At 53.1% G+C, this 26,138-nt stretch overlaps 2 protein-coding genes across 5 annotated transcripts; one reads left to right on the top strand and one right to left on the bottom strand.

Moving 5' to 3' along the window:
* Positions 1-887: 887 nt before the first annotated feature.
* On the bottom strand, positions 888-18,424 carry CEND1 (cell cycle exit and neuronal differentiation 1). 3 transcript variants are annotated; one of them, XM_063397739.1, is made up of 2 exons: positions 18,325-18,424; positions 888-9,093 (listed from the first exon to the last, which is right to left on the bottom strand). In XM_063397739.1, exon 2 carries the CDS (start codon positions 8,924-8,926, stop codon positions 8,534-8,536), a length of 393 nt encoding a protein of 130 aa, XP_063253809.1. In that variant the 5' UTR covers positions 8,927-9,093; positions 18,325-18,424; the 3' UTR covers positions 888-8,533. The 3 variants fall into 3 exon arrangements, with proteins under 3 accessions (XP_063253809.1, XP_063253808.1, XP_063253810.1); XM_063397738.1 differs by having other exon boundaries at positions 18,201-18,335; XM_063397740.1 differs by lacking the exon at positions 18,325-18,424 and adding an exon at positions 16,925-17,014.
* Positions 17,704-26,002, top strand: LOC134550832 (NACHT, LRR and PYD domains-containing protein 3-like). Of its 2 annotated transcripts, XM_063397712.1 has the most exons (8): positions 17,704-17,922; positions 21,117-21,281; positions 21,983-23,681; positions 24,215-24,346; positions 24,565-24,735; positions 24,951-25,124; positions 25,257-25,427; positions 25,593-26,002. In XM_063397712.1, exons 1-8 carry the CDS (start codon positions 17,775-17,777, stop codon positions 25,792-25,794), a joined length of 2,862 nt encoding a protein of 953 aa, XP_063253782.1. In that variant the 5' UTR covers positions 17,704-17,774; the 3' UTR covers positions 25,795-26,002. The 2 variants fall into 2 exon arrangements, with proteins under 2 accessions (XP_063253782.1, XP_063253783.1); XM_063397713.1 differs by lacking the exon at positions 21,117-21,281 and having other exon boundaries at positions 17,708-17,922.
* Positions 26,003-26,138: the final 136 nt, after the last annotated feature.

Genomic DNA, 26,138 nt, shown 5'->3' on the forward strand with positions numbered 1-26,138 from the left:
TGTGTCTCTGCAGCAAAGCCCTCAGTTGATTACAATTTTGCAGCTGAAGGATGCCCTTTTTCCTGACCCTGTAGAATTTACTGGATTTTTCTCCCCGGATCTTAAGAAATCAATTTCCAAAAGCCTGCAGGCTTCTGTCAGGACCCTGATTGGAGCTGGTGTAATACAACATCAACCCTGTGCAGCGACACGTGCTGCCAAACCCCTCCTCCCTCCGAGAGCCTGGAGGGAATCTGTGCTCAGGGACCCCACAGACATTTCCCAGTGCTCTGGGGATGGTCTGTTTGGGAGTATTCCCAGGCCGTCTTAGAAGCAAATGCAGAAAATCAGCAGGAGAAATTTGGCAGGAGAAAGGTTGCAGCAAAGAACTGGGGGTGAAGGCTGGAGACCAGCCTGTGGGATAGGGAATCTCTAGGATCGGAAATGTTTCCCCTGTGCATCTGGGTAAATCTACGATTCAATTTCGTTCCTCCCTGGGAGTGACAGTAATCATCCTCTGCCTGCTTTCCCTGGGCAAGCTGGAGTTTATTTGGGGCAAGAATTGCCTTTTCTCACAGTTCTCAGTGGGATCACTAATCCCAGGGAACACTGAGCCTTCAGGAAACACAGACATAGAATCCAGGAATCATAGAATGGTTTGGGTTGGAAGGGGACTTCAAACTCACCTCATTCCACCCCCTGCCATGGGCAGGGACACTTTCCACCATCCCAGGTTGCTCCAAGCCCCATTCACCCTGGCCTTGGACATGTCCGACATGTCCAGGGATGGGGCAGCCACAGCTTTCTCAGCAAAAATCTCCAGAGGGAGCACAGCAGGTTCCACTCGCACCCCCAGGTACACGAAGATGCTCACGGGAGGAATTATACAATCTCTCTATGTGTATGTATATATATCTACATATAGTTTATTTCTCACAATCCTGGTAAGAGTTACAGGTGTATTTGGGAATCATTTACAGTTTCACAGCATATGGAGTGGCCATACAGCTTGTGATGTGAGTAACATACAGTGTGTAGAGAGCACACGATTCCGACCCATCCACCCACCACTCACACAATGGGTTTCCAAAGCTAATACTAGATTCAGCTACGGAGAAAGCCTGGAAAATGTCAGGGTACAGCGTTGGGTGTCGTACAACACTGTCAGTCACAATGGGACAAGCTAAACTACTTTAAATTTTCAATCTAGTATTTCTAGTCTACCTGCATTATTGCATTTATACGCTTTTTTTGTTTTCAAAGTCAAAGTAAATAGAATACTATATGGGAAAGGAAAAAATTCTTGACTATTTTAGGATTTGAGCTGCAGCCCATACAAAGTGTCCATAGAAGCATAGACAAGATTATAAATTCAACAAGGTATAAATTAGCTGGATAGCTTTGTGTGTAGGTAGGTGTCCATTTCCCTCCAGGAAATGTGTCTAGCAGCATATTATTTCTGAGAGCAAAAAAAAAAAAAAAAAAACACCCAACCTGTATGTTGAACACAGGTAAAGATGTGTAAGCAGGTCTGGTTGTACAGGGAAGAAATCAAGGTGTCACTTGGAAAATTCCTATCATTTGGAAAACACACTCAGGAGCTGACTCAAAACCCACTGACGTCGTTGGAAAGGTGCCTGAGGCTTCCAAAGGAACAGCAGGCATTTCAGTCTGACTTCCAAGGGCTTTGGATCAGCCCCTGGAGAAGTAACAGAATCCAAACAAACCAAAAACAAAATAAAAATCCCCTGTTATCTGACTTTCAAGTTCCCTTCCTACAATTTTAGTTCCTCCACAAACTTATAGCCAACCTGCACCTACCACTGGAAGAGAGTTGGTTTCCCGGGGAGGTGAAACTGCAACTTCTAAAGGCTTCAGTTGAAACAGTCCTGGGAAAAGGCACCAGGGTTATGAAGGGCTGCTCAAAACTCAGTAAAGCCAAATTATTCCCTTGTTGGTTGGTTGGTTTGTAACCAAACAAAATTTTGTGGCACCCTTGTTCTCATCAGCTTGCCCCAGAAGTTAAGCTGCTTGAAGCAGCCATGGCAAAACCAGGGATACGATGCAGGACTTGACTGTTGGAAAGGAGATGAAAGATTCCTCTTGTGCTGGTGGGAGCTGTGGTGCTGCAGCATCATCACACAGACAGAAAGAACCTGTATGTTCATGCTTGGGATGCTGTGCATCTGAGAAATGGAAAGGTGATAGAACTCTCTGAGAATTGCAAGCTGGGAGCAACCAGAAGAGAAACGGGAACAGGCAGTCCAAAGCCTATTTAACCCAAGCTATGCTTTTCAGCAGAAAAAAATCTGTTTAATTTGAAGAGCATCAAAGAGCACAAGTCCCAGAGTACTGCATATCCGAGCACACACTGTCCAGAGGATGGAGCAGAGCTGTAGCACAAGGTAGATCCAAACTCAACCAAAGGCTCTGATCTCTCACAGGATTTTGAGGTCTATTATGGTCAATTGAATGAAACGTGAATTTTAGAGGCCCAGAAGTCCCACAGTTCTCTATCACCTAGTGACACCTAATCAGCTCATTCAGATGAGACAATCCTTGCACTTCCTGCACAACAGCTGATCCTTCCAGACCAGCAGAAGTACACGTCCTCAACTTCAAAACTTCTTTTTTCCCCTCTGTTTTTGGTGCTCCAGAGGGCTGAGGGAGCTCTGGCTGCAGCCAAGTGCAGCCAGAACACCTTACACCTGACTGACAGGGAAGGACAAGAACGGGACCTTCCTGGGGATTTGTCATCCACTAAAAATCCTGTGGCAGAGGAGCACTCAGCCTCTTGCAGAATTAGACCCTCAGAGGTGAGGGCAGATCAAAGCTTCACACATTCCCTGCTGTGACACACAGTCTGGGGGTCCAGTACTGCCTGTATTTTTGGGAGGCTACCTAAAACCTGCCTTAGCCAACCCAAAATCTGCCCCAGCCACAGGCTTTGGAGAGGTCACATCTGCAGAGCTGCCTGCGAAGAAAGTAGGGAAAGGAAAGGGAATACAGTGCAGTGGCCAAAGGAGGAAAATACCAATGAATAGCAATGAATCAGATCAGAAACCAGTGGAACCCTGTAGTTTGTAGCAGCTGAAGATCTGGTGTGAACAGATATCCCAGGAATTAGGGAACTTACAAGGAAAGCAGGTTACAGGGCTGGAGTGATAGTGTCAAAAAGAAGAGGAAAAATTCATCATAAACCCATTTTATTCCACGGATTAAACCCCCCAAGGGTTGCTGGATGGGGGCAAAGGCGCCAAGGCTTTTTTGGGCTGTCAGTTGAGTGTCACTCATAAGACTCAAATGTGCCAAGAGATCCTCAGCATCAACAGATTTCTCCCCAAGAGAGTAAAGGACCAAATACCTCCTGTGTAAATAGCAGGAAAGATTCCCAATTCCAAGGTCCTGCAGTGAGAATATACTGGAATACACAACTGTTATGCTCCAGATCAAAGCCAATTCCTCTTCATGGTGGGAAGTGCCCAGCATGTGCAGCAGAACTGCAGGCAGCTCATGAACGTGACGTGATGCTCCTCCCTGCCCCTGTGGACTCTCCCAGCTTTGTGGTGAAGGGAAGGACACCACAGCAAGGGAAGGGAATCAGCATTCCTGCTCCAGCATGAAGGACGGACCAGGAGGATGGAAGTGCAGGCTGCATTTGCAGCCCTTGTCACAGCAAAGCGCATGAAAAGAGAGCACCGCCCCTCCCAATGTCCTGGCAATTCCCCTTAATCAGACAAAGTTGGTTGTAGAAAACTTCAGGCATTTTTCTAACCCTTTAACATTGCACAGAGCCAGCAGGAATTCATCTGGAAAAGGCAATTAGCAGAGGTTAATTTGCATGGCACCAGAGCTTGTCATTTTTGCCTTTTTCTGAGAAAAAATAAAAAAGGGGGGAAAGGATATAAAAGCTAGCATGTCCTTACCAAAGCTGTTAGCATTACTGAATTATCTTTTTTCTCTTCACTTCTCTGCTCTGTTCCATGCACCCTCTCAGAATCTTCACTGACTTGAAGCTTTCCATGGAACTGATTGAAATTCCAAGAATTTCACCTTTCAAACATATTTTTTCATTGCCTTCTTTTTTGGGTTCATTTCTCAAAGAATCATTTTCCTCTCCAATCTTCAGCACTGTTATTTTAGACCAATTCTAAGAATAGGTAGAAGACTGCTGAATTCTAAGCCCCAGTAGCGTTTCCAGGAAAAGTAGGGAATATTTTAAGGCATGAATCATTTCTCACCAGCTCCAGGGGTTTTTGGTTGCACTGTTGTTGTTCATACACAAATCCTGATGCCAGCATAAGCAGGGCTGCCTCGGAGAAGAGACTTTCCTTACGCTCAGCCTAAGGAACGTTTGTGTCAATTTAAAAATAAATGTGTGATTGAGATGATTTTATGATGACCTGTGATCATATCCCTGGTGCCAACAAGAACTCAAAGGCCAGAGCATGGTGAAGCCAATGGAAAAATTTCCCTTGTTTTCAGTATTCTATGGATCAACCTTCAAGCTTTAGTCCACCAGACAAAAATGGATGTTTAATTTATCACCCAGCCCGAGGGAACTAGGAAATGCTTCAGGGCAAGTGACTGTTGAGTGCTTTAAATGAGCCCCAGGCAAACAGCACCTGCAGGAATGAGTTCTTACCCTCCCAAAATTGCTGCTGCATTATCCCCTGGCTGCCAGATTTGTTTTCATCCCGCTGCAGCACTGTTAGGAATAACAGGACTTATCTACAGGGTATTAAATCAGTAGGAAGAGGAAGCAGAAGCATAATCCATTTCATCTCTCTTAAAATAGAAGCAGCAAAAACCTTCCACTGAGTTGTCCAAGACAGCAAAATGACATCTTTATATTCAACTAAAATTTATGATTCCCTAAAAAGAGATTGAGATCGGGTGCAGTGATTCAATCGAGAGTTTTGGTGATAAGCTGAAAGGTCTGAAACCAGTTTTGCCAATATTTAATTTATCGACTTGATCAAAGGAGTAAACTAGCAATCTAGATCTCTTCAAACCCCAAGCACAGACTCTGATTAGCTTTAAGTGTTAATTCACTCTCCCCACTGAGATGTCACTGGAAGGACTTCATACCACAAAAACCACACAAAGAAGGACATCAAGCAAATAACGGCGTGTGCTCAGTACGAGAAAAGACAACTATTTATTTAGCACAGCGAGGTCAGTAATTTAAGCCTTCTGCTTCGACAGATTTGGGGGTGAGAGAGGGGGATTTGCTCCCTCGACCTGGTGCTCGCTGGACATTTTTGGCTCAGTACGAAAGCACTGCACGGTCTGGCACAGTAAGGCAGGACAGGAGGTGTTTGCAAGTCAGGGCTGCGGCGCACTGTGGCATCTACGCTGGACCTGCCCGGCTCAACACTAGACCCATGCTTGGAAAAGCACTACAGCACAGTCCAGGATAGTCTAAAGGTGCCTCATTGGAATGCAAAGAGCCCACAGGACTACCTGGAGTGAGGGGAAGCAGGGGCTCGGGGCTCCGAGCACACCACACACTCAGCACTTCACCAGCCAAACGTTCCTTGCACCGAGGAGAAACCACAACTGGAAAGGAATTCAGGAGCTGCATGGCGTGGTGGGAATGGCACAGAAAAGACATCACAGACGTTTGGTTTGAATGCAGGGAACGAAGGAAGGGGCTTCTCCAGCTTGGATTCTCTCCCCCTCCCAGACTGCAGCAATACAACATGAAGATTTGTACACACACATACACAGGATGTGCTTCGAGGCACACACACACAGACACACAGAGGTGTTTTCAAACCAGACTGCCAAAGAGGTGGGTTCCAGGTCTTGAACACGGACAGCAGACAGCTAAGTGATCACAGGAACTGGAAAATCCCTCGGGAACCAGACAGACCACGTTCAAAAATCCCTTACAAACAGGACATACCAGGTTTGCCATGCAGGGAGGGCTCGACTGAGCGACGTGCCCCAATGAGGAGCTGCAGCCCCATCTCCCCCTCTGTGGTGTTTCTGGATGAAATTGGTGGCCTTGCATCCGAGTGCTCTAAGGGCAGGCGGGGTTTGGAGGTGGAGAAAAGGTTAAGGCCATTGGCTGAGAACTGTTTTTCCCCTCTTCTGTTGCCAAAGGTGAAGACAAGGAAATAAAAACGTTTTAGAAAGTAAAACTGGAGACTCGAGTGAAGCAGGTGCTTCACTTTCTTCCCCCAATCTATCTATGCTGGTCAGGGCAGAATAGATAGATGCTGTGCCTAACATCATACACTGCTAAAAACAATCCTAGGCCAGAGCTGAGAGGCAGGGAGGGGACAGGAAAGGTAGAAACATGTTTTGAAAACAGAAGTCACTGTCTGAAAATCACTACCGTACTCGGCAAAACATGAACCAGAGCAGGAGGGGGCGATTTCCCTTCCTTCTGAGCAATGTAAGCAAAACTCCCTGTGAAAATTTTCCTGCAAAGTTGTGCCTCAGAAATCTGCAGCGAGAGGACCCTTCTGCTTCTAACCATTCCCCAGGCTGTAAGTGACACTGTCCTGCTGGGAGACACATCCACATCTCATGCCAAGAGCTTTAGGCTTCCAGGATCTTACCTGGAGCTGTAGCCCTGCTTTCCAAAACTCCTGTGAGCCCAACAGGCCTGCTCCTCACTCTGTGCTGGCAAAGGTGGAGGCATCAACCTCTAACTGCACCAGGAAGAGTCTGGGAATATCACACAGGGTCTGATATTCCCAGAGGACATACACCTTTGGGAATATTTTCTGAGCTCACCAGAGGAGTAGCCTTGCATTCCAAGACCATGTGCATTCAGCAGGTCAGATTTGGAGGTAAATAAGACACATAAGCCAAGAGAAGAATTACCAGGCCAGGTTATAGCCCCCCACTGACCCATCCAGGGACTGTGCCAGAGGCAGACAATGCTTAGGCAGCACCCGAGGAATGCACACCTCCCTCTATCCCTGCAGCCCCTGAATCCATCCATCCATCCATCTCAGTTAAAGGTGCATGAGGGCTCTGTAACAGAACTCACCCCACTGTGTCACTGCCTCTTTCTAATCATCACTCCTGCCCCTGCCCATGGGCTGTGGCCGCTGCCGAGCTCCCACTGGACCTCATCTAATCTCTGACCCGACTTAAACCCAAAATGTAAGGAGTTTTTATAACACTCTGTTTTACAGCAACCAACAGAAGCCTAATGGAAGCTTTCAGAGGCAGATCTCACCTCTTGCTGTTTAGTGCTGAGCATCGGCCAAAGCACTAAACACCCTCTCTCCTCTCCCTCACAAGGTCTGGCATTAGAGCCAAGGTACTCACCCATGAAATCAGGCTGCTCCCAAGAGCTGGGAATTTGTTTCCATTTCCAAAGTGTGGACGAGTTACAAATCCCAGCTACTACTGTCACAAGAGGGAGCTAAGAAATCCACCCAGGACAGACTCCTGTGCCCTTGAAAGGGGTTTCCCTGGTATAAAGCAGGTAAGTCAGTGTTACTCTCTGGGGTAACTCTATGGGGTCCCAGGCCCTCTCTGCCCCTAACACCAGCTCATGTCTCCCCCTTCTCTTGTCTTCCCATGTGCTGAGACCACAGCCTTCAGTGGGGGAAAAAATCCAGTGAAAGGCCTTATCCAAAGCCAAAAAAAAAGAACACAGTCCAGCCAACCTCGAGAGAGCTTGGACTGAGGCCACAGCACCCTGCAAAGCCCAGCCTAACTTTAGGAAATACTAGATCCAAAACAAAGCCTCTCTATCCCAAACTCTGCCCATGTGACCCTGGTGAGCCCTGGGATCCTGAAGGCTGCAATGGGACTTCTACGGGCCACAGCACAGCCCCTCTGGTCACTGTCCCACTGACTCAGCCGGAAGAGTGACCTGATGTGACATCCCAGGCTCACACTCTGCTCTGCCACGCTGCAGCCTCCACCTGCAGCCACCCTGGTTCCTCCAGAGCACTTCCCAGGCTGGGATGATGAGCAGCAGATACACAGACACCGACCAGGTATCGCCCGTGGCTGCTGGGTCAGGGAGCTGCCTCTTCCCTGCCACTGCCCTCGCAATTCCCTTATCCCAGGGGGGCTGGGAAAACACCCCCAGCCCAGCATCACAGGCGAGCCGGGCCTTAGCACTCCCCTTCCATCTTCTTTACCACAGCCCAAGTTAAAAGAGAACCAAACAGAAACCAAAACACAAATTGGGACTCCGAATGGGACGTAGAACACTTTGGACTTGAAAACGGGACTGCAAGGGGGGGAGGGTGTCTCCCAGGGAGGACAGCAGGGGAGGGGAGGGGACACCGTCATTTACACCGATCAGGAGAAGCTGTCATCTATACACAGTGGTATAAGCCAAGATATATTACATGAAAGAACACACTGAGTGCATGGAGTTACCCACAGCGGGTCAGACTGGCACAGTTGTCTTGAACAAGACCCCGGAGTTGCAGTTGGTGTTTGTTGTTGACCTATCTAGCTCGCTCTCTCTCTATATATATAGCTATGTATAGAATTTCTCTGCATGCATTTGTCTCAAAAGGAGCTGTACAGCTGGGCTGGGTTTCTCATCCCCACCCCGTCTCGGTCTTCATTTTTTCCGGGCTAGGAACGCCACTCCCACAATCACAGCCAGCGCGGCCACCGCCACTCCTCCGACGATGATCAAGGGCTTCATGTTGTCGAAGAAGCTGCCCGGGGACTCCTCGGAGCTGTTTCCCTTGTGGTCAGAGTCAGGGGACTGGCCGCTGGCCTCCTGCGTCTCCGTGGCGGCGGCGCTGGGTTTCAGGTTGCTGTGGTTGTTGGAGATGGCGGCGTCACCGCCCGCCTTCTTGGTGGCTGTGGCAGGAGCTGGCTGCTCTTTGGGGGCCTCCTTCTTGTCTGCATTTGTGGCAGGCCCGGGGTTGGGCTTCTCCGGCTTCCCGGAGCTGGCGGCCTTGGCGTCGGGCTTGTTTCCGCTCCGGACGTTGCCTTTGGAATCCATCCTCGGGGTGCTGTGGGCAGCGACTGGACGCACCGGGCTATCCCAGCTCTTCTCCCTCGCCCGGCTGCTGCAGGAAGCACAGGAGCCAGCCGAGCTCAAGGCCTGGGGGCGGCTCTCTTGGGATGCTCGTTACGCTGGCAGTGTCCTACCTGGACATGGTACAGCACCTGGAGAGGGAAACAGAGCAAGGAGAGGTGAGTGACAGGGCAGAGCAAGCCAGTGTTGCTCTGCCTGAAGGTGACGGAGGAGGACAGAAAGGAAGACTGGAAAACTCTTGGCTCCTTCTTTCAGAGCTATGAACTCCATTCAAAGCATTTATTACAGGCTCTGTGCCTGTAACAATCACAAAACCAGAGAATGCCCTGGGTTGGAATGGCTCTTAAATCTCACCTGAATCATGCCACGGGCAGGGACACCTTCCACTGAATCAGAGGGCTCCAAGCCCTGTACAGCCTGGCCTTGGACACTTCCAGAGGTGGGGCAGCCACAGCTTCTCTGGTCAATGTGTGCCAGGGCCTCAGCAAACTCACAGGGAAGGATTTTTCCCTAATATCAAACAGGAACATCAAACAAGTTGGACTGACTTTTATCTGTGGTGCCACATCTGGGCATCCATAGTCCAAGTCTCTCCTGGCTCTGTGTGTGAGGCCATTTGTCAGTGATGACAAACTCATATCCAACCAAATAAACCTTACTTTGCCTTTTCTCACCCTCTTAATTCCTTCTGGGTAAGGAGAGAACACTCTGTTCTGTGGGAAAGCAGATGGATAGATCCTCCATGCCTGTCTCATCCTCCACCCTTCCTTTTGCAGCACTATCCTAAGATCCATTTAAGAAGTGGCTAATATGTGATCTTGTGTGATACTCTCCCTCCAGATGGCTACTGCAGGAAAACCAGGATTAGTTCCTCACAGGTGTCAGGGATAAAAGGATTATTCCTGTCAGAATTTTGGTAGAGCAACAGCAAAACAAAGTGCCAGATCCTCAGCTGGTGCAAAACAGAGAACCGACTGCATGGATTTACTGCAGAGCTGGATCTCTTGGTGATAGAGACATCTCAGTCCTGTCCTCTCCTTTCAGGGTTTGCTGGGCTTGCCAAACAGGGTGCTGGTGATCAGCTGGGGCTCTCTTCCCCAGGGAACTCGTGGAAGTGGTGAACAGCACGGCTGCACCACAGGCATTCAGCAAAGGGACAAAGTGGGCTTTGAGGGGATGAGAAACTACCACAACACCCTCAGCCCACAGACCTGGCAGGAGAGGGTGAGCTGAGGATGGAGCTCCTGTGGCTGCACTGCCATGTGATGGGAGGAGAGGACAGTGCCCTGGGCATTTTGCCAGCAGGCTCTGGCACTTCTGCACCACATCAGCTCTGGGCTCAGGAAATAAAGAGTAACCAGGAGGCAGCATCGGATCTGAGCCACCGGCTGTGCTGGCTCCCTGCTGACCTTCAGGGCTGCCAGGAGCCTGCCAGGAGCTTTCTGCCTGCTAAGTGAAATCAGAGCTCATTGTCTGGATCGAGAGCTGAAGAGGCTCCTCAAAACCCTCAGCCAGCAAAGGTTCCTTCCACAGCAGCTCAGAGGGCAGATCACTCCACTAATGACAGGAACAACAGTCCCAGGACTGCAGCAATGATCTGTGCTGCTGACTCTTCTGGAAAAGAGGCTGACAAACGTGAGGCTTTCATCTCCATTTAGGCAGGAATGGAGGAAATCTCACAGAAATTACAGGTTTGGGATAAGAGCAGAGCTGAGCAACACCTTATGGCTCCCAAGTATAAGATGGAAACACCTCCCTCTCCTTCTCTCCCTTGCCAGTCATTGCTTGGTGGCCACCAGCTGCTCCAGTGCCAGTCAGCTGCAGCACCAGCTGAGGGAACTGCAGCACCAAATAATATATCCTAAGAATATCCTAAACTGGAAGGGACCTAGAAGGATCTTCCAGTCCAGCTCCTCACACTGCACTAGGTTTAGTGACCATAAAACCCCATATTTCTCATTGACTGCACAGCTGGGCAGTGCTTGCATTCCCTAGTTTGGGATACTAAACCCTTTTGGAAAGCCCAAACTGTGCCTCTATCTCTAAGTGTGTATCAGACACTTGTGCATCCTGTACCACCCCAGATACTCACCCAGCTTCAGACCTCACTGGGGCTTGGGAGAGAAACGAGGGCCTGGCCAAATGCAAGAATGTTTTCTTCTCAGTGCTCATTCTGTAACATTTCTGCAGATACCACCTGCCTCACCTTTTCCTATGCCTCCAAAGAGCATCCATACTGTTCTGTCAGCACAAGTCCTACATAAATCCAGGCCTGAGGCTGCACAGTCACTCCCAGGACTCTGCACCTCTGGTTTGGGACCAATTTATCCTTTTTTTTTTTTTTTTTTTAAATCTGGTGCAATGAGACACAAAGAAATAGTAAGTAGAGTGAGCCCACAGCTGAAGTGGGCTCAGAGTTTAAAGCAAGGAGAATCAGATTAACCGTGGCATAAACATTAATTTACTTACTTTGTCACTTTGATATCAATTAACTGCACCACTCACACACTCTGATATTCGTGTGGTTACAGCAGATGGACCAAGCATTAAACTTCTGCTCTTTCCCTAGGAAAATCATGTGCAGCCTATGGAGATTGTGAGGGATATCAGAGAGAGCAAACTCACCTTTTTGCTGAGAAATGGGGACCCTGCACAGCCCAGACACCTCACGGCTTATCCACACCCCTCAATGATCCAGATTCCTGGGGGCAGGAAAGCTGGTTTTGCTTGGAGCCCATGCTGGGCCATGGAGCTTTGTCCTGCTGCCATGCCCTGCACTGCCACAAACAGAATTTCCTGATTCTAAGTGCATTTCCAATAAAAGCAACACAAACCCCTCATGCAGCTTAGAAAAGGTTTTAAAAGACACAGAAACCAAACTAAGCCAAAAATCAATATCAGCAGTTCTTAAGTGCCCGCATCAAAGAGCTTCTGTCTGTGGTTTTCCATCACTGCAAGTAGCCCCAGGATCACCCAGCACCTCTCCAGACCCTCTGGCCTGGCTCCACCTCCTCCTCTGGCTCCTGGGTACCCTTAGAAGAACATCCTCTTCTATCCCAGTACTTAACCCTCTTCTATGTGCTCTTAGCTCCCTACCTTGGGAATCATCCCTCCTTTCCATCCTGTACTTCCAAGGGCATGACCATGGGCTCATCTTTAAGCACCTCTGTCTCCCCAGGACTGAACAAAGAGGTGCTTTTCTCATTTCCAGAAAGTAAGCCTGCACTTGAGGGCTCCCCTCATTCCTTTGTCTCCTTCTCTTCCCTCATTCCATCACACCAATTCTTTCTCTAATGACACGTTTTCCTACCTTTGCTTTCTTCTTTATAGCTCCTCACATCTTTTTATTCCTCCCTTCTCTCTTGTCAGCTGCTGTCTCTGCCTGTCTACCCATTCCTCCCCCTTCCAGCTCCCTCTCTGCCTCCTACACAGGCAGCAGCACTTGGGAATAAGATTTTGTGGGAGACAGGCTTCATTCCCTCCCTTTTCCCTGCTCCATGCTATTTCTGTTTAACAATCAGTTAAACCTTTCAGGAAGGTTCTCACTGCCAGCAGCTAACCAGCTCTTTCCCAGGCTGAGAAGAGGGAGCTGGAGTAATAACATCAGGGATGATAAAGGAGAGAAGGGAAAAGGAAAGCCTTCCAAATTGCTGCTGCTGCAAAGATTGGCACACAAACGCCACAGCTCCCCTGGGATGCTCTCAAGGTCAGTGCAGTCGGACTCACCCAGCGCAACAAGCTGCCCTCCACTGGAGCAACAGGCCGGCGGAGGAACAGCTTCCCTTGGCTCCCTGAAGGGCACCTTTCCTGCCTCGAATCCCAGCAAATCACCAAACACATCTATTCATCTGTCTCCTGCGTGCACAGATGAAAGCTGCATCAATCCTGCACCGAACGCAGCGGATGAGTCATTGCTAGGCTGTGCCACAGCACAGCTCCGTCGGGATGGCCCCTTCCCACCTCCAAATCCTCTCATCCTCCCCTGCTGCTTCCATTTGGAAGGAAGAGTCCGGCACTTTGCAAGGCCGAGGAGCTGCTCCAGGGTGTGGGTCTGGGGTGCAGTGGGAAGTTCATCCACAGGGTTTTCCCCTGTTGTGAAAAGCAGCGCATTTCCATCAGGTCCTGGACTGCCACACTGAGACTGGCAGCAGGGAAGGATTAAACAACACGGTGGGGTTATGTATCAGGATTCATCCTGCGACAAAGGTCCTTCCCTACACTCCAGGTGTCCTCCAGCTGGAAACATCCATCTTGGAAATAGCTACTGACCACATCTGACCCGGAGCAACGCCGTGCAGAAAGAGCCAGAGATGGGAGGAAACACCTTATCTTCAAATCCTCCCCCTTATCCCTAATCTCCTCTTCCTTTCTTTGTCACTCCTGCCTGTCTGGAAGAAAGGCACTCATCCCCTTGTGCACAGGACAGAGAGGCCCTTGCGCTCCCTAAGGAAACAGCAGGTGGTACCAAAGGTGGCTCTGGCACAGTGGAGGGAGCTCCTTTCCCAGCACTCTCACCATATCACTCTCTTCCACCTTCTCATCTCACCCCTAAGGAATGCAGCTTGGACCACCCTATCCTATGGGAAGTGTCCTCAGGGGTCTGTGCCTGTCCCCTCTGCCACACGTGAAGTGATCTGTCAGGGCTGGAAGGATTTGTGTCCAGTCCCCTCTTACAACTGAGCAGCATTCCTGGTGCTTCAACTCCCCATTCCCAATGGGGAAAGCCAGCATTTCTCCCTTTTTCTGAGCTGCTGGGGGAACAAACGTGTTAAAGGCAGCGAGATGCCAAGCAAGCACCCAGGAGAAGGACAGCAGAGTAGTGACTAAGCCTTTCCCCATGCCCAAGAAGTGCAGCGAAGATGGATGAGGTAATGCACCGCCTCCGATATTACCATAAATATTAAAACAGCTTTACATAAGGAGCTTGTGTTCTCTCATCTGCCGTGAGCAGCTCCCCAAGGAGGATTTTAGCTCCCTTCCAGGCCGTTTCAGCCCCCAGCTCCTGACGCAACGCACGACAAACGTGATACAACGCAACGCAAACCCCACGCCAGCAGAGTCACTTGTCACAGACACTTCTGAACAGCCTCGGCGCTGCACAGGGACAGACTGTACAGGAGCCTGCTGTGCTTCCCAGCCCTCCCAAATCCAACCCTCAGAGACAGCAGCACCAAGTCGCAGCAAACACTGGTGACCCACTTCACTCTGATGAGATATTTATGAATCCTTTTCCCAATCTGCTGTTTGTTACTCCCCACATCCCTCCCCCCATCCCTGGATTAAACATTTCCCTCTCAAACAGGCCTTTGAATCTTGTTGTGGGGAGTGTCAGATGCTGAAAGTATTTCAGCAGTGGCAGCAGCCTCAAATCGCTGCCACGGGGGGAGATCTGCAAGGCAAGCCTCTGCTCCACGGCTGCGGCAATTCCTGCAGCTCCTCTGAGCCCCAGCATGCTCCTCACTGGTCCAGCTGGTGCTGGCAGTGCCCAAAACTCTGCACCCACCACCCCCACAGCGTGGCCAGGACCCCCCTTCTTACTCCCAGTGCCACCGAGCCACATCCCCTCACTCCAGGCTGAGCAATGCATCCACACTCAGAGGTTGGGTTGTACCTGGCACCAAGGGGAGGTGTGGGAACAGGACGGGTTCCTGTAGCCCAGCAGAGGTGGCTTTGCCCTCCATTGGCAAAGGGAAGGGCTCTGGGATGCAGACCCTGGGCCACCAGCTTCACAGAGGTTTGACACCATTGCCAGTGTCCTCTCCGGAGGCTGCCCAGCCACGCTGCCCACACAGGTGACACAGCACTTCAGCCTCCCCACCAGCAAGAGCCCAGGAACAGGACATATATGGTCTTTTTCTGCACCACAGCCTCTGCAGATAGCGAGCTCTGAGCTGAGCGTCACCTCTGCAAGCCACACACATCCTGTCCCCAAAGAGCTCCTGGGATGGACGTGGCAGACATTTTATTCTCTGAGAGATGGAGGCGGCATTGCAGACACACCACGCTCCTGCCAGGGGCTCAGCCTGTGTTCTTTTGGGGCAGGTTTAACCCCGAACACAGCTCGGGGTGGTAAGACACCCTGCCTGCACACAGCCACGTGCAAAAAACCAGGCACTGCCAAGCAGCCGTGGGAGAGAGAAGACTTTGTCTCCAGCCACGTGCTCCGACTGACTCCCCAGGGGTGGGCACTGAGTCACACCTGGCACTGCCCTGGCCTGCTGTCAGCAAGAGAAGTCACACCTGGCACGGCCCCTCGAGTGCCACCAGCCCCCCCATAGAGCTGCACTCTCAGACACATCTTATAGCGAAATAATTTCTAGAATTCGACACAATCTGGAAATACTTTGTTGAGGCTGGCTTGGAAATACCCTGCTGCAAAGCCTGGCTCCTCAGGGTCCCAACACAGGCCCCAAGACTCCAAAACAGAGTTCAGAGCACCTCAATTTGCTGTGCTAATCCCACTTTAATCTGGGGTTTGAACCCCCATCAGACACAAAATCAAATCCTCTTTTCCCCTGTATAATTCCATTTCTTTGCAGCAGAGCAAAATTGCAGCTTTTACCCTTCAGAAATCATGAGGTGTTAGATCTTCAGCCTTTCCCTGGCAGAGCTGAGCATCCCTCACCCCAAGAGACAGAAATTAAGGGCACAAAGGAAAGGCTTCTCAGCCAGGATGACATTTTTCCCCATGGCAGCTATTTGTCAGGACACTGGATCAAAGCACTGGAGCAATAATGGGGAACACTTTGGCAGACACTGCAGCAACAGGAATCCTAACCCATGAGTGTGACACCTCAGAGGGATCTGGGTACATCCTGGCCAACTCCTCATGTTTTCACTTTTGCAAACACAATCAGTTAATTTCTTTAAAATGTTTTTCCAGCCCTCCCAAAGACAAAAATTCAATTCCAGCAACATGCTGGCTGGGGCCATGGGGCTGGTCTTGGTTCTCAGCTCTGGGTCTGTGGTGCCAGCTCAGGGATGATGTGACAGGGTCAGCAAACATTCCCTGCCCCTTAGAAAATGGTGAACACTCATTCCTTCCCACCACAAAGCCCTGCTCCTTACCACGGGCCTGCCAGCACTTGGGAAAAGCCTTTGGGAAGAGGAAAGATGCTTCCAAATTGGGGTGCTGCTCCCCAAGCAGCCAAGAGCCAGTCCCCAGCTTCAGGAGACTGATTCCATTTCTGACTGATCTTGCTTTTAAGGTATCTTCCTCCCAGTCCTGTATTCCAAATTCAATACTCACAAGCAAAAAAGGATGAGGGATATATGTGACAGTGAAATAGCCCCAACCACTGCAGGAAGCAGCAGCAAATCCAACATCCCTCCAGTTTATGAGCATCCTAAATCCATCCCTTCTGCCTGATGCGGCATCACCCCTTTTGTGGCTCAGCTGGGGTCAGCAGAAAGATTCTGGAAGCAATTCCTCACATGCAGAGCTGGGTCTGGAACCTGGCAGCCCCTGGATCTGCAGGCATCAGCCTGAAAACTGTTGCTCTGCAGCTGAAATCTAAGAAGGCACTGCAGGCAGACAAGGGGCCAATTCCACACGAGGCACTGACCTTCCGGGGAGCTTCCCCACACTCTCTGGGGTAAAACCCATCCCTTACCTTGTGCAGAAACACCAGGGCACTTTCCTTCCCGGCAGAAAGCATCTGGGGAAGGATGGCCAAAGCTTCTCCAGCATGGAAATCCCTGCTCAGGGAGCTCCATCCCTCCCTCCGCCCCATCTGCCAGCCCCGACACCTGATCCAGGGTGGAGACAATGTGCCAGGGTGTTCTCCAGCCCCGCATGCCAGCAGCCTGCCAGGGGAGGGGATGGATGCAATGGGATGAAAATGCACTTTTAGGGGAGAATTGGGATTTCTTCCCCCACCCTACCACAATATCACAGGGTTAGATGCTGGTGTTGGGCACCGTGGCTGAGAAAGGACAACCGGAAAACACTGAAGGTCAAACCTGTGAAGGTCAGATTTCTGGAGGTCAGTCCTGAGATGGAGCAGGGAGCTTAATCCAGCATAGTCCATCCTCCCTCTCCTGACGGCATCCTGCCCAAGCCCCACCCAGGAAAACGGGGCTGCGGCGGGGAGGTTTCCTCCTCTTGTCCCAATGCCCAAGTTTTGCCAGCCTGACCTCGATTCAATTTAAAAAACCCTCTTCATTCCCCCTTTGCACCTCCCCAGAAGCCACCAGAGGGACAGAGAAGGAAACAGGAGCAAATCAACAGGTCCCTGCAAGCACACACCACAGGGATGCACAGGGATGCACATGGATGCGCAGAGAGCAGGGACATCAGACTGAAGAGCCCGAGACATTCCCAAAGCATTCCCTCCCTGGAAGCGCCCACCGTGACTCAGGAGCTCTGGGCTGCTCTCCCACTCCTCTGGTGCAATATTCTCCCTTAAAACAGGCACTACTGCCTCTGACATCTTTGTCCCTTTTGGGTTTCTTGGGGCAGATTTCCCGTTGTGAGCTCCTCTCCAGCACGAGCCCAGGATAAAATCAAAGGATGCACCCCCTAATTGATATGAAATTCTCCCTGGCCAACAAAACCACCCCCTTTCCTCGGAAAAAGGTGACGGCTGAACCAAGCAGCCGGCTTCCCTCCTGCCTCAGAATTAAACAGAGTCATTAAATCCACCCAGGCGGGGCAAAAGGCAAACACATCCCACTGTCCGTGCAGATGGGAGGGGGAAAGCAGCTGGAGAACTGCTCTGAACCTTTCAGAGAGGCGCCCCAGCTCTGCCGCCAGGGCTCAGCCCGGGCGGCCGCTCCCGCTCCTCCCTCCCAGCAGCCCCGCTTCCGGCACATGGCCGGCTCCGCTTCCCCGGGCCCGGCTCCCTCCCGCCTCCGGAGCGCCGCTGCGGCACCCAGGGCCTCTCCTTCCCGCCGGCCCAGCCGGCGTCAGGCGGCGGGGCCTGGCTGGGGCCGCCCGGCACAGCCCGCGGAGGCTGCAGGTACGTGGGGGCAGCAGGAAGCGGCAGCGGGCGGGAGGCGCCCGCGCGTTTGCACAGGCAGCTCCTGTGGCTGCCTGACCTTCAGCGAGCAGAACGCGGGAGCGGGGACGGGCAGGGAGCCACTCGGGGCCGGCCGTCCTCACCGTGCTCCTCGCTCGGGGTCCAAAAAGCGCTTTTTTTTTTTTGCCTCTCACGGGGAAAGCCGCGGGGTGCCGGCTCCAGAGGCAGCCGGCGCGGCAGCCCCCGGCCTCCATCCCGGGCGGGATGCGGACACTCACCTCGAGCAGGTAGCTCCACGTCTCCGTCTCGCTTTGTCACCTTGCGCAGGACATCGGCACGTCCCGGAGCCGGGAGCCCCGGCCCGTGCAGCCCGCGCCCCCCCGTGCCAGCGGCATCCCTTACCTCTGTCCTCCGGCAGGACGAGTCACACCTTGGAGCGGGCTCTTGCGCAGAGAGGAGGGAGGGAGGCAGGCTAAGGGGGGGGGAAACTTGGGAGTTTCCCACAATGCACCTCGGCAGACTGCATGAAGATGGAGAGCGGGGGGGGGCGGGGGGGGGGGGAGAGGGCGCTCCAATCCAGAGGGAAGGGCTGGGAGCTGGAGGGGCAGGACGCCAAGGGAGGGGGGTGCACAGGATGGTAAAGGCAGCCCAGCTGCATCTCCACATCCTCTGTCATTTAGGACTGAGCTGGCTCAGCAGTTCAGGGCTGTCCCTGCGGCACTGACCCCTCTGCTGCTCCGTTGTTTCTCCTCCAAATCCTGCCTGGATTTGCAGCAATTACATGAAACATAGCAACAAAGGGCGGGGGGACGCACCGGGAAAAATACCTGGGAGCAGGCCAGCCTGATAAATTGGGATGCCCCTGTGTAGACCACAGGCAAAAGGAGTATGAGCCTCCCCCCACTAGGATAAGGGATTTCCAACTGAGATAGATGATCCCTGGCAGTGAGTTAAGGAATGTCAAACTGCCAAGGAGAAGCTCTGCACAGTGCAGGGAGGACCCTGAAATGCTGCACCTTGGGGTAGCTGTGTGCCTGCTCTGCTTCCCCTCTCCCCAGACTGCTCCTTGTCCCAGCAGGCTGGGATTTGACACTCTTTCGCAGACCAGAGCTGGGCACACAGCCCAGTCCCACTGCAGAGCGCTGTCAGCCAGCCAGGCACTGCCAGACACAGCCACCTCCTCCTCTTCCTCCTCATCATCCTCACCAGCTAAAAGCAAAGAGCCCACTCTGTTACAGCCTCACCCCTCCAACCAGGTACAGGGCTCAAATTCCCATCCCTGTGTCACTTCCTGCTTGTATCCCAAACCTCAGCATGTTCTGGGATTGCCTGGAGTTCTTTTAGCTCTTATTTCAAAGCAAATCAGGCTACTTGCCCACCTGCCTCCATCAGTTACTTGGGAACCACCCACCAGTGCCCAACCAGGTGCATGTCATGTCTAAAAAATACTCAGGTTGCTTAAATCCCATTGCAAAAAAAACCCCAAAAACTCCTGCCTGTGCCTGAAGAAAGCTGCAGAATGAGGGGCTGGATGAAAGAACCCAAATCTCCCAGGACAGGCTGTGCTCCCGGGGGCTGCTTTAGGATGCAGCCATCCACACCCCCTCGGGGCAGGGATGAGCAAGGTTATTCCTTCTGTAGTCCTTGGCTCCTGGAGCCGGCTTGGCTCAGACAGGCTCGGCTCAGACAGGCTGGCACGGACAGGATTAGCTGTGGCTGATGCTGATGTTCCCTCTGTTCCCTGTCTGGTCCTGCACCCAGCATTGCCAGCACTCCCTGCTCTTTCAGAGACTTGTGCCAGGCACAGCCAGGACCTTTCCATGGCTCCAAACAGCTGTTTCCCCTTCCTAACACCTCCCAAATCTGCTCATCTACTGACAGCAGCAGAAGGGCTGAATTCCTGCAAAACTGCTGAAAATCCACGGTTTAATGCAGGCGACGCCCCCCAAACCGCCACTTCCCCAGCAAAATCTCTTTGCTGTGTCTGTATCAGGCAGGAATATCCTCAAGGTGGCAGGAGGAGGGAGGGAGCCTCCTGCAAGTGGGAATCACTGGGTCTTGTCCCCAGAGCCTGGAGGAGCTGGGGGCAGGGGTTCCGGCTGCGGTTTCCTTATGTTCATACACAGCCTCTGCCTTAGGAGATAAACAGCCGATAAACAGCCCCACATGATTCTCTCTCACGCCTCTGATCAGAATTCACAGTAGATTTAAATTCTCAATGTGATTTTTTTTCTTTTTTTACTGAGGTAGGAAAAAGGGAAGTGAAGGGAAAGAAAGCTGTAAGAACAATAAACTTCCCCTGTCTCCCCTTGGCAGAGTCACATCCCTCCTAACACAGTGCAGGCACAGTGAGCAGCAACCCTGGCTGAGAGACAGCAAGGTGAAAATGGCTTTTTCAAGGTCGGAGGGAGTGGGAAACCTTTAGAAACGGTGCTGCTGTGTTTGCCCCCTCCCTCTCAGCTCACAGCACCTCCCAGGAGGAGTTAACAGGGATAAGGACAGCCCTGGCTCCTGGGAGGTGCTCCTGCAAAACCTACAGGGGAATGTTGGTGGCAGCAGCATCCTTGGGAAGGAACACAGAATCATGGAATTGTTCAGGTTGAGAAAGCCCTCTGAGATTATCAAGACCAAACGTTCCCCAGCAGTGCCCAAGGCCCTCAGTTGTGTCCCCAAGTGCCACATCCACATGGCTTTAAAATCTCTCCAGGGTTGGAGACTCCACCACTGCCCTGGCAGCTGTGCCTGCACTGGACAACCCTTTCAGTGAAGGAATTTTCCCCAGTATTCTGTCTAAATCTCTGGCTCAACTTGAGACCATTTCCTTCAGAGAGAAACAGTTATCCCCAGAATTATTTGACCTCCTGCAAGCAGGAGGGACAGTGTAATGTCTGGCTCTGAGCAGGAAATTGAGTCTATAAGGACTCCTTAAACATCCAGTGTGCCTTAAAACATCCTTTCTCCCTTTCCCAGTATCCCTCACAGGCAGCTTTGCTAAACACATCATCCTGAAGCTTTTCTTTTTTCCATCATGGAAAGAAAATCATCACAGAAAATTAAATCAAGAGGGTTACCCCCTCCTAATCCAGACACAGGTGCCCTGTTTGTAAACCAGGAGAGCAGGTCACAGCACAGATTCACACCCCTTTCATCCCTGAGCATCCAAAGATCCTAAAGGAGCCTCTCTCCTTTCCTAGAGCCCCAGTTACAATCCACCCACGGCTGGAGAGGGAGGGAAAAGGCCACACAGCAGCAAAACCCTGGGGCTGTTTGGGCAGCACCGTTTGTCCTTACCTCAGACTCCCAGGAAAGCAGGATGAAGGACGTTTCTCGCAGTGGAATGACTTGCTGCAGCAGCCAAGGTGGGTTTGCCTGGCAGCAGGGAGTCCTTGCAGTGAAAATCCAAGCCCTGCTCCCTCTGGGGTGCTATTAATAGCCTGGAGTGCTGAGCAGCTTCACCTGGAGCCTCCCCACGGGCTGGCTTGGGCCTGGGCTCTGAGTTCAGTCCTGAGCACTCCTAGCTGAAGCTGTGCTGGGGTCAGGGTCACCAGCTCTGTCCAGGCTCATCCCTGGATCATGATCCCTGCAGTGAATTATGTGGGCTTGTAATTCTTGGACAAATATGTTGTTTAAAATCACAGACTGGTTTGGGTTGGAAGTGACCTTAGAGCTCATCCAGTGCTCTCAGCACTTTCCAGCAGCCAGCTGGGCACGTTCTTTCCTCTTGGGATGGGGATTAAGGATATCTCTGCGGAGATCTGTGCTCTGGAGCACAGTGTCCAGGGGACAGTGCCTTTGTCCCCTGGAGATGACTCAGAGGCTGCAGGCAACCCCAGGCAGTTCCATTTGCTCCCGAGTGGGTGAGGGTGATAAAACAGGAGTTGATAGATCAAGATCATGACCTGAAGACCCAAATCCTCACAAATTGTGTCCTTAGTGCCCCAGCCAGACTTAGGAAAGCACTGAGCATTGAAATAACTGGCTGCTGCTGTGTCAGGGCCATGGGTGGGCTGGAGGGGAATTCGTCTGGGCTGGGGACTGACCCTTCTCCTCCTCGGCACAGAGCACAGGCAGGACAGCAGAGAGCACATGGTCCCGGAGTCCCGCCAGGACAGGGAGCTGGGCACCTGTCCCAGGGAGAGCCCATCCTTCCACAGCCGCTTCACCACCCTGACCATCTCCAGGGAGCCTTGCAGCAAGCATGGAGCCAAGGATGGAGACAAGGATGGAGCTGGCCAGGGATGCGGCAGCGCCACCAGTGGAGCAGCCACCACCACCACCACGGCGCTGTTTGAACCTGGCAGAGACGGGCAAACCCCACAGGTGGTGGTGCTGGTGGGGGCCCCAGGGATGGGGAAGACAACGATGGTCAGGAAGGTGATGGTGGAGTGGAGAGAAGGGACACTGCAGGCGCAGTTTGACTTTGTCTTCTGCATTGACTGCAAAGCCGTCGTCCTTCCCATGGAAGCCAGCGTGGCTGACCTGGTTTCACAGTGCTGTCCTGGCCTGCGAGTGCCGGCTGGGAAGATCCTGGATGACCAGAAGAGGATCCTGTTCATTTTTGATGGCTTCGAGGCCCTGGGGTTTTCCTTGGCTCAGCCCGAAGCTGAGCTGAGCTCTGACCCCAGGGAGGTGAAGCCCCTGGAGCTCACCCTGGTGAGTTTGTTGAAGAAGTCGGTGCTCCCTGAAGCCTCTCTGCTCATCACCATGAGGCCAACGGCACTTGGAAGCCTGAGGCAGTGCCTGAAGGGTGAGCATTATGTGGAGATACTGGGATTTTCGGCAGCCAGGAAGGAGGAGTATTTCCACAGGTATTTTGAGAAGCCCAGCAAAGCAGACATGGCCTTCAGGTTTGCCAGAGGCAACGAGGTCCTCTATAGCTTGTGTGCCATCCCTGTCATGAGCTGGACCATCTGCACCGTCCTTGAACAAGAGCTTTGCGGGAAGAAAAACCTCCTTGAGTGCTCCAAAGCCACCACAGAGATGATGATGTTGTACCTCTCACAATTACTGAAGCACAGGCACAGGGACAACCCACAGGTCCTCCAGCAGTTCCTACTCCAGCTTTGCTCCTTGGCTGCCAAGGGTATCTGGAAGCACAAGGTCCTCTTTGAGGAGAAGGAAATCAAGGACTGTGGCTTGGACCAGCCAGGTCTTCTCCCCCTCTTCCTCAATGAAAGGATCCCAGGGGAAGGAGAAGACCATGGGAGTGTCTATGCCTTCACTCACCTACACATCCAGGAGTTTTTTGCAGCGATGTTTTACGTTCTGGAGGATGATGGAGAAACGGTCAGCAGCTTGGGGAGGCTTAAGAAGGATGTAAATAAATTATTAGAAAGCTACAACAAGTCCAGAAAGGATCTGTATATAACAGTGACATTCCTCTTTGGTCTGGTCAGCCAGAAATCCATAGAGTACATGGACAAAACCATTGGGTGCAGAATTTCATCACGAGCCAGGGAAGAGCTGCTGGAGTGGCTTCAGGGGAGGCACAGAGGCCTCTCCCACCCTGGCCAAACACTGAAGGTGTCAGAGATGGACACTTTCCACTTCTTGTTCGAGATGAACGAGAAGAGCTTCGCACAGAGCGCATTAAGTCATTTCACTGACCTGGACTTGCAAGACACCAAGCTGACCCTGTACGACCAGATGGCTCTTTCCTTCTGCATCCAGCACTGGGCTGGGCTGGGCTGCGTCAGCCTCCAGGGATGCTCCTTCCACTGGCAGGATCCTGGGGCAGAGCTGGATGCGGCAGTGCCTTGGTAAGTCCTGCTCTTCCTCACTTTAATGACCCAAAACTGCAAAGATTTCTCTTTCTCTGCCCCAAAGGACGATCCAGCTCCTCCCTCCCAAGCACCAGGTTGGCTTTTCCTTGGGTGTTTAGTTCCTCAGCAGAGGATTTACTTATTCGTGGAGAGAATAAGGAACACATCCTCCATTCACTGGCGAGTGTGGGACTGATGGTGATGGAGCATCTTGGCTCGAGCTGGCCAGGCCCCCTGCGCCCAGCTCTCTGGCTTCCCATCTCCCTTCCCCTGCAAAGGGAAATCCCTGGTGCTGGAATGTTAAGTGCACCCTGTGATTCACCTCACCTCTCCCGGCTGGTTCCAGCAGCAGTGCTCGGGGTCCTTCGCATCTCCAAAACCACAAAGCTCCTCCTCCTCTGGAGCAGCCCTCCCGTGCGCTGGAGGCTCTGCCCGGGTGAGGGGGTTGTGTTTGCCGGTGCTGGTGTTGGAGCCGGGAGCTCCCAGCACCGCCGAGGGCTGCACGTGCCCCGCGGCTCTGTTCCCTGCAGCTCTGCAGTCTCGGGAGCCGGAGGACATCCCGATGCCCTCGTCGTGGTGCGGCGGCGGGAGGAGCTGCCCTGCCCCATCCACCTGCTCTGCCGGGCGCTGCGGCAGCGGGACAGTGCCCTGCAGGTGCTCCGGTGAGAGATGCATGTGAAGCCCAAAGAGGGGCGGGGATCGGGGTGTGGGTGGGGGCACAGTGTACCAGGTGAGTGGGTTGGTGCTGCTCCCTGGGGACAAGCGGCCACGAGGAGGCCAGACCCGGCTGACCTGAGGGTGGGTGTTGTCCCTCAGGCAGGTGGGCAGGTGAGCATCCGGGACAGGTGAAGGTGTGCTGAGCCCCTGTTCTCTCCCACAGGCTGCAGTGGTGCCGGCTGTCTGAGAGCTGCTGCGCGGAGCTGGCAGCGGTGCTGGCGGAGCACCCTGGCCTGGCCCGTCTGGAGCTGGGTGACAGCTCGCTGGGTGACAGTGGCGTGCGCCTCCTCTGTGAGGGGCTGCGGACTCCAGGCTGCCGCCTGCGCGTCCTGCGGTGAGCACCCACAACATCCCTCGGGCATCTCCGAGCTGGGAGCTGGGGGGGGTGCCCCAAGAGGGACCCCATGGGGTGGCATCATGCCTCTGGCCCACTCCTTCAGGGCAAGGAACTCCAAGGTGATGGCACTAGGATGGGTACTGCCACCATGGTGGGTTGGTAATGAGGGCACTGGGGAGGCTCTGAGGGTCTTTCCCGGGGGTTCCCATCAGGCTGCGGTATTCCCGCATCACCAGCGCCGGATGCGAGGACCTGGCCGCTGTGCTGAGCACCAACACATGCCTGGAGGAGCTGGATTTGTCCTTCAGCGAGGGGCTGCGCGATGCTGGCGTGGAGCTGCTGTGTGAGGGGCTCCAGCGTTCTGCGTGCCCACTACAAACACTGCGGTAAAGGGGCTGTGACATGGGCCACTGCTACCTGCTTCCTGTCCAGGGCTTTCTCCTTCCCACCTGGAGCACCTAACCAAGCAGAGGCCAAAGCCTCTTCCTTGAGCTTCCCTGTTCCGCTCGGTCCCACAGGCTGGGGAGCTGCCGGCTGTCGGGTGACTGCTGCCCATCCCTGGCCATGCTGCTGCTGCAGGGGCCCCGTCTCACCTGCCTGGACCTGAGTGACAACGAGCTGGGAGCCCACGGCACCCTGCAGCTCTGCCAGCAGCTCCGGCATCCCGCCTGCCCGCTGCAGAGCCTGGGGTGAGGGCCCTGCCACGGCCCCTTCCGTGCCCGGCATCCCCGAGATGGGGAGCGGATGCCGCGGGACAGGCAGGGCTGCAGCGGCATCTCGGCTGCTTCAGCACCAACCTCCCTCCCCACAAGCTCTCACACCTTCTCCTCTTTTCCTGCATCCTCCATGCCCAGCCTGAGCACCAACGGCTTCAGCCAGGCCCTGCTGCAGGAACTGGACGCCCTCCGGGCACTGCAGCCCGCCCTGAAGATCGGGAACCTCCTGGAGCACCGTGTGCCGCAGGCAGGGGCCATGGCCCGGCTGCCCTGCAACCGCGGGGTGGTGCCGGGGGGCAGGAAGGCACTCCCCTACTTCAGGAGACCTCTCCTCCTTTAGGAATACTCCTTCCAACAACCACAGCCATTCCCAGACCAGCTCTCAGTGCTGCCAGTGCGTCTGAGCCTGCCCCACCCGTGGGGCACAGGGAGGAGATCCTGCTGCATATCCAGGGAGGGGTCGGGTCCTGCCCTCTCCCTTTTCCCCTGGGAATTGCTGGGAACAGTTGTGTGCATTTCGCAGTGCCAAATAAAGACCCCGCAGACAATCCCAGCAATCTCTTTCCCCTCAGCCCACCATTCCCAAGAATGAGTGAGTGGCTGCAGATCCTGCCTCACATGCCCAGGGAATGGCTGATGTACCCAGAGGTATAGAGGTGCCAGCACCAGAGTCAGGACCGTGCA

The sequence above is a fragment of the Prinia subflava genome, chromosome 5, assembly GCF_021018805.1.
Source record: "Prinia subflava isolate CZ2003 ecotype Zambia chromosome 5, Cam_Psub_1.2, whole genome shotgun sequence".
Lineage (NCBI taxonomy): Eukaryota > Metazoa > Chordata > Aves > Passeriformes > Cisticolidae > Prinia > Prinia subflava.

Bases quoted from the DNA above. Each gene is read 5' to 3' on its own strand.
- LOC134550832 (XM_063397712.1), top strand. From the start codon at position 17,775: ATGGCCGGCTCCGCTTCCCCGGGCCCGGCTCCCTCCCGCCTCCGGAGC. The intron at 17,923-21,116 runs GTACGTGGGGGC...CTCCTTTCCTAG, and splicing joins ACAGCCCGCGGAGGCTGCAG to AGCCCCAGTTACAATCCACC. The intron at 24,736-24,950 runs GTGAGCACCCAC...GGTTCCCATCAG, and splicing joins TGCCGCCTGCGCGTCCTGCG to GCTGCGGTATTCCCGCATCA.
- CEND1 (XM_063397739.1), bottom strand. From the start codon at position 8,926: ATGGATTCCAAAGGCAACGTCCGGAGCGGAAACAAGCCCGACGCCAAG.